At 48.2% G+C, this 7,513-nt stretch overlaps 1 protein-coding gene across 1 annotated transcript; it reads right to left on the minus strand.

The window, feature by feature from the left end:
• Positions 1–226: 226 nt before the first annotated feature.
• On the minus strand, positions 227–2,704 carry SRGN (serglycin). The gene is made up of 3 exons (XM_010170426.2): positions 2,620–2,704; positions 624–771; positions 227–440 (listed from the first exon to the last, which is right to left on the minus strand). Exons 1-3 carry the CDS (start codon positions 2,696–2,698, stop codon positions 227–229), a joined length of 441 nt encoding a protein of 146 aa, XP_010168728.1. The 5' UTR covers positions 2,699–2,704.
• Positions 2,705–7,513: the final 4,809 nt, after the last annotated feature.

Below are 7,513 nucleotides of genomic sequence, written 5' to 3' on the forward strand. Positions count from 1 at the left end.
GGCTCCGTGGCTGCCCCACCTGCGAAAAGCAAAGGGCGAGTTCAGGCCAAACTGAGAATTTCAGTGAGTGACAGCAATAAAAGTCTTAAGGCAAAAAAGTGTTTATTGATTTGGGGTTGGTTCAGAACCGCGTCGTGGCCATCGTGTCGGGTCAGGCGCTGGGGAAGGGGCCAGGGAGGCCAGGGAGGCCACCACCACCATCATGAGAAGGCCGATGTCTCCAGCGCTACAGGAGCAAATCCTCCTCCGTTAGCTTCTGCTTCAGCTGGCCGCCCCGCGGGCCCGCTAGGAAGACGGGCAGCTTCACCTCAGAGAAGCCATCGCTGTCACCGAGCCCCGAGCCAGAGGCTGGCTCCACTTCCACCGTGGCGTCAGACCCAGAGCCGGACTCCTCATCCGAGAGTGGGAATATGTCACGCAGCTCCTGGTATCTCTTCATCCTGAAACACAGAGGGGCAGCTGGTCTATTCCAAATTTATTATTTTGTTTATTATCTCTGAAGTGAGCACACCAAAGCTTCATATCCCGTGGGTGAGCCACACTGTGACAGGACCATCAAGACGGGAATGCCAGACATTTCTGGGTGCCAGCATTAATGAAGAATGTGCGGCACGTGAACTTACAGGGACGGGTCTGCCATGGGAGGAAGGATCCTGTTGGCTCCACCGGCGGGCATGTAAAACCAGGGCCCCTTCTCTTTGATGCAGTTAGCGGACCAGGCGTCCAGTCGGCACCTCACTCTCTTGTACCTTGCCTTCTGCACCGGAGCACCTGATCGAATCAGCCGTGCGTTATTCACTGGGACCAGGACTATTCACCAGGACCTATTAACTTTATGAGCACCAAGTAAAGCTTAGAGTGGAAGAAAGTAATTTTTGTGGCCGGGATTGCTCAACTGCCAAAAAGTCAATTAACCCTGAAGACTTTTGTTAAATGTGTACTGATATCCTAAGTGACATCTCTGCTATCAGAGACATCAGGTTGCATCTTGCACACAGCACCAGGAAGTCCACAGGGATTAGAAATGGAAACCCCATGGTAAACCGCTCCCTCGCACCGACGTCACAGCAGGGCTCATCCCCAGCTTAGGACCTGTGGACTCAGCCACTTGCAGTTCTTCCTGAAAGTGGTAGAAGCATGTCAAAATCTCGTGGGGACAAGACACTAGGTGGACTAGATGATCTTTCGAGGTCCCTTCCAATCCCTAACATTCTGTGAAGACACCCCTGTGCCCTCCCTGTCTCTGTTGGCTCCAGCAAGGGTCAGAGCTGACTTCGCTTCGGCTTTGCGTGCCTCAGCTCAGCCTCTTCAATTTCAATGGGATGAGTTTTGGTGGGGAGGTCAGAAACTCAAGGCATGCCAAGGGCTGCCTGCTGCGAGAGCAGATTTGGGGATTATATAGGCTCTCAGAGCATGTTGCCAGAGGAGAAACGGTTCGGGCATCTCCCAGACATGACTCAGGTTTACGTAAACCCAGTTTCAGTTCTGGTGCCCCCCAAGTGCCTGATCAGGACTGTCACTGAAAAGTGGGTCTTCAAAAAATACCAGAAGGAGAAAATAATGATTGCATAGTAAAGACAAAAACAGTGGCATTTTGTCCTTCCTCTTGGTCTCATGTAATTAATTTGTTCTGAAGCCTCTTGGCGCATTCTTCCTCTGTTGGCACTTTATCTATTTTTTCTCAGTTTCTTGGGAATATCTTTCTGTAATTACACATCCCTATTGCCCTCTATATTTCCATAATGTACTAGATGACTTTCAGCTACCTCCTACACTCTTCTGTAAGAGAAAAAAGATCTCCCGGGTATAATTTCCTGCTTCTTTTAAAGCGTATTCCTTTTTCATACTTATTTTTGTCTCTTAGCATATTATTAATAAGGTTTTTAATAATAACAGTGGCAACAAAATTAACAACTGCAGCTGAATAATTTGCAAATAGACGACCTACAAAAGGCAGGCTATAATCTGAAAGATCAGCTTCCGAGCAGTAGATGCATAATAAAAGCCTATCACTATCACAGCCTTGGTTTGGGGACAAATTATACTCTACACGCTTGAAAAGTGCTTCTCTCTCGCAAGAAACAAATCCACAGGGTACATGTCATCATGAATCAACATTTCCTTTTAGTTGTTTTAAAGCTGCATGTTGCAATATTGTACCGAAAAAACTGTTTAATTTCCTCATACTTACAACTAGTTTCCTTTCCTGCCCTCCCCAAGAAAGTAGACGGTAGTAGTTATGACATGGGAACTGTTACAGACTTTGTCTGTAACTACGTGGCTGAATAACAGTAGTAACCGGACCACTATGAAGAGACTGGTTAAAAAAATACATATTGAAATATACAGATTGAAAATATACACACATACAGCAACATATTTTATGAAGTCTTTTTCTCATAGTGGCTGAGAAAGGGACACAGAAATACTCCACTATCAAAAAGCACCTTTTCTTACCATTCCCCCTCCAGAAAATGAAATGTTAACAAAACAGTTTTTCTGAGTAGATCTCATCACCCCTAGAGAAAGTCAGTATGAAAAATTCAGAGGCTACCTACTTGGCCTACACTGCATAGCTCAGAAAGAGGATTACCGAGAGAACAACCGCCCCGTTTTTACCTTGTGCTGTGTATCCCACAAAGAGGATTAAACAAATAGCCAGGAAAATCCTCCCATTACATCTGATGAGGAGCTGCATTTTGGCCGGTATCCCCCTGCTCGCCACCAGCCTTCACCGCAGCTTCACACTTCAGAACTACAACAGGGCGAGGAAATCAACTTTTAGAAAAGGTTTCCAAAACCTCAAACCCAACCCATAACCTGCGTCACTGCTTCCTGATTGACGGGAGTGAGACATCAACAGAAAAGCCCAGTATACTGGCCTCCTGGCCTTCATCACTCCGAAAAAACAAAATCCCCACTGCCTTCATCTCCAGTTTTGCCAGAGGAGAAAAGCAAACCCAGCACAAACCAGCTCAACTGAAGGTGTGTGCTGCTGGCAGCTTGTGGTCCAGGCATGCATCCTCTCTAGTGCCTGCCCGATGCTCAGAGGGCTCCAGGGCATTTGCTGTTTCCTCCGTAGAGAAAAATCAACACTTTGTGTCCTCCAACTTTCAACCAACTGGGTTTTGCCATTGGCACTGGCAACGATTTTCCCTGCCTCAAGCCCATGTCAGTCCACCAGGAGGGTCAGGAGTTACCTGTTTGCAGTCAGTGCAAGTTTCACCGACTGGGAAATAATCTTTTTCCACAAAAGTAAATTATCTGAGGAATCTCACACCCCTTTCCTTTCCTTTCCTTTCCTTTCCTTTCCTTTCCTTTCCTTTCCTTTCCTTTCCTTTCCTTTCCTTTCCTTTCCTTTCCTTTCCTTTCCTTTCCTTCTTTTTTCTTAAGCAGGATCTTAGATATTAACAATAGAAATGAAAGAATGGAAAAAAATTAGAGGGCAGATCCTGGTAGAAATGTGTCATCTCCTTTCTGAAAGGGAACAACAGATTTGCTCGGCCCTGATGGCTGATCTGGGGCAGCCAGGTCATTGCTACACAGCGTGAGCACCCCAGAGAGCTTGGCAAAGGGATTGGACAGCAAGTGGCTCCACAAGGAGCCTGGCTGGGAAAGCCATGAAAACCCTTATATAGATGTGTGGAAGCTGCCTTTCAGCTAGTTCATACCTTTTGCTTGCCTTTTAGTTGGGATTAAACCAGGTTTGAGTTCATTTAAGAATAAATTACATGCACCAAGGTTATCTAAGAAGTGGGAGTTTTTCTTAGTCATACTGTTAGTTGCTGGATTAACTGGGGCACCAACACGTGGGCCTAACGTGCTGCCAGCACCTTCAACGATGCTGCAGCTGATAGTGTTGTCTGTGGTAAATCTATTTTTACGCAGTGGAAAGTCCATGGAAGGCCCCGGTGGGGATCTGGCCTGAGCAATAACTTTCCCCAGGGCATGGCAGTCCAACAAAACCCCACAAGTGGTGGAAGAGACCCCACTGGCAGCTCCTCTCTCTGGGCTGGGATTTACTGCTGGACTGAGGGGCTGAGATACGCATTTGGCCTCAATGCAATTTATTATGAACCATCACGCATGGGGTTTTTTCCAGCACAGGAAAAATAGGAGGCTTAAACCAAGCAGCCACAGAAGGACTCACATGCAGTGGCTACTCCTACCAGCCTCTTTCCTACTTTGTATTATTAGCATCAACTCTTTTTTCTTTCTTTTTTTTTTTTTTTTTTAGTGTGGTGCTCAGCATCAATAGGAAGCTGGGTAAACGCGTGCGGTGAGGCAATCAGCCTCCAGCCCCTGAAGGCTGCAGAAAAGGTTCCTACAATAACACCTCTCATTTTCCGCTGGTCACGGGTACACGCCGACCCCTTCCACACCCCTCTGGCGTGAACAAACACCTCCCCACACGGGGGAAACCGCCCCTCTGATGGCTGTTTCTGCCCTTCGTACCAGCCCAGGGCTTTTTCCACCCGGCACTAAGAAGTCCCCTGGAATGTGGCCAGCATGGTGTCCACCAGCAGGCACGGTCATGGGGGGCCAGGGATCCTGTGGGAGCAGGGGGAGCTGCCGGGCGTAGGTGGGAGCTGCAAAACCCCCATATCTGGAGGGGGATCTCGCAGCGATGTGTTATCTGTCTCGTACCATCAGCCGATGGGGGAACTTGTAGTGCTGGCAGTTTTGCCGCACAGTTTTGTTATTTTCTTCTGTGTCAGCAGCACGTCTCAGGAAATGAGATTGCTTTACAACTGGTAACTATGGGAAGACTGAAGTAAATTTTCCACTCTCCCATCTCACGTACACCTGTGTAGCAGGGCCTGCGGGGAGCATCAGCTCGTGCCCATCTCCTCCTGTCCTGCTGCGCTCCGCTGGTGTCTGCACCCCACTGCGCTTGGCAAGCAAAGAGCTTTCCACCTTCCTACCAACATGGAAATGATAACTGGAGTCCTGGATCTGAAGCAACCTGGGATGTGCAATTCTTAGGAGTATCATGGGATGCCCAAGGAATGCTATGCAATTATTTACCTCTCTGTAAACCACTGAGGACATAAAATGCAAATAATCGGCACAAATTTAAAAAAATCTCATCTTGATCTAGAGCCCACAAATTGCTGCAAGTTAACACACTTTTTCTAAACAGAGAACAGCAGATGAGCTATACTATATTGGAATGATATATTGAAACATGCATGACTATCAGAGTTTAAGAGAAAGAGGGGTTTTTTAAGTAAAATACTTAAAACCTACAGAGGAGAGAACAGTCACTGCACTTAGGCCAGCTACCTCAAATCCACCTCCCTTAAACTGTGAGGAAGATTCATAGGATATGCTCCTCTTGCATAGATCCTGTGTGTATAGATTAGGAAGATTATATGCCTCAACAGAATAAGCCTGTAAAAAGAAGAAAATAAATGAGGAGCAGGTACTTGAGAACACAGCTCACTCCTGGAGCATTTCTTACAACTACGACACTGAAGCGCTGCCATTATTTTCCTCTCATATGCAACGCAGATTAAGAGCTTTGCATTTTTCTAAGGCATTCATTTGGGGAGTGGGAGGCAGGCAGGCAGAAGGAGGGGGCTGCCTCAGCACTGTGTGCCCAGCCCCTCAACCAGACACCCGGGACCCTTCGTTATGTGCCTGAAAAGTCTGGGAGTAGCCCCTAAGCTATAATAAACATTTCAGAATCTGAAGTGATGAACTGCTTCTTAGTCATAAATTTTGGGGCTGTTTTATCTCCCAATGTGCTTCAGGAATAATGTGTAATTTAGTAATATCACTAAATGAGGACCACACTGCAGAGTGCCTGGCTTAAAGACATCTATCCTGCAGTGGAGGGCAGGGCAAAAATATTTCCCATTTTGGTAACCCAGGGGGGCATCATTCCTCAGCGGACACCATCCCCTGCCCTGCTGTAGCCCAGCTAAATGCTGCCAGCGCAGCTCAGAGCAGAGGAGCAGTCCGACATAGCTGCACCAGGCCACTCTTTCTGCTGCTTTTCCTTGCCCAGCAGCATAGGTTTGCTTTGCAACCTGTACTTCCAACAAGCAGCCAGCCAGTGGATGGGCTCCCATGTGTGCACAGGCACCCATGGTCCCAGCACTTTGCAAGGCACACAGGCAAGGCGATATCTGTCCAGATGGGGGTCCTGATAAGGAAGTTTCTCATTCATAACTCCTCAGAAATCAGATAAACCCTAACTGCCACAGGGTCACTCTGCTCTCAAGGGTCAGGTTTTCCCCTGTACCGGCCCATGGGAGCTCGGTCCTGCCTTCAGAGGGGGTCCAGGCTGACCCCTGCACCCCTCAAACACTCCTCCTCAGCAGAGCAGCAAAGGCAGCAGCCAGCTGGAGCAGTCAGGGGTCTTGAAGCGCTGAGCCCTGCCTGTGAGGCTCAGGTCTTTATTTGCTCCACTGGGAACGGGGAAATACCTATTTTGTACAGGTCACTGCTCTGGGGAGCAGCCAGTACAGAAAAGGCTACATCTGTTATGAGCAGAGCTGCCAAAAGGTTAAAGGGAGAATGGTGGCAACAGTTGAGAAAAAACAGAGGTCAGACAGTGAGCCAAGGGGAAGGGGAGAGTGAATGGCAGCTGGGTTGAACAGGATCTTTTTTTTCCTATCTTGTCCTTTGGGAAGGCAAAACAGGTTTCTCCCCAACACTCACTGCTGAGGTAGAAGGAGATCTGTTGGACCTGGACATCCAGTGGGCCCTGAGCACATTGATTTGTTGCAGAGATAACCCACAAGCTGCCCTGTTAAATGTGCCAGAGTCACCCTGACCCCCTTCAGCAGCAAGCTCCTCCCAGGCAGCAGCCCAGCTGGATTTAAGGATGCTTTTTGTCACCAGCTCATGTTTGACCAACCAGCCTTTGGGGACTGAAAAGCAAAAACACACCCTGCCTCAAAATAGCAAAGAGCTAGCAACCCAGGGAGGGAGTTTTGGGTTGATCTGGGGCGATTTCTAAATCCAGGCCTGAGCAAAGATGAATTCTTAACCTGAGTCATGTCTCAGCTCAGCACCTGGCCCCCGTGTTCACCCACACACCCAGAGCATCGTGGCATGTGCAGCAGGGCAGTATGTGGCATCCCTCAGCCTCTCGTGCCACCACCTCTTGCCTCTGAGGGCAACATCAGGACCTGGCCCATAAAGATAAGATTCAGATCTTGCAAAAAAATCTCTTAACACTCACGTGCATTGTGCAGAAATCGGATGTTCACTGCCATCTAGATCACACAGAACAGCTTCTTGTTTTTTCCCATAATGAAGGTCAACAAGCACACGGGGAGAGATCTTTGCTGGAAAGCGGCAGCTGCATCAAGATGGAACACAGCCACTGACTGACAGGAAGCTGCAACAGCCTTTCTCCATCAGCCATCTCCTCTCTGCCAAAAACATGAACTGAGTGACAAGGTCTGTCCTTCAGGAGGTAGAAAGCAGCTTTCCTTCATGCTGGGAGGTACGATGCTTTCTGCTTCCAAGCATTGAAGCCTGGTGCAGCAGAAGGTTT

The sequence above is a fragment of the Antrostomus carolinensis genome, unplaced genomic scaffold, assembly GCF_000700745.2.
Source record: "Antrostomus carolinensis isolate BGI_N321 unplaced genomic scaffold, ASM70074v2 scaffold27026, whole genome shotgun sequence".
Lineage (NCBI taxonomy): Eukaryota > Metazoa > Chordata > Aves > Caprimulgiformes > Caprimulgidae > Antrostomus > Antrostomus carolinensis.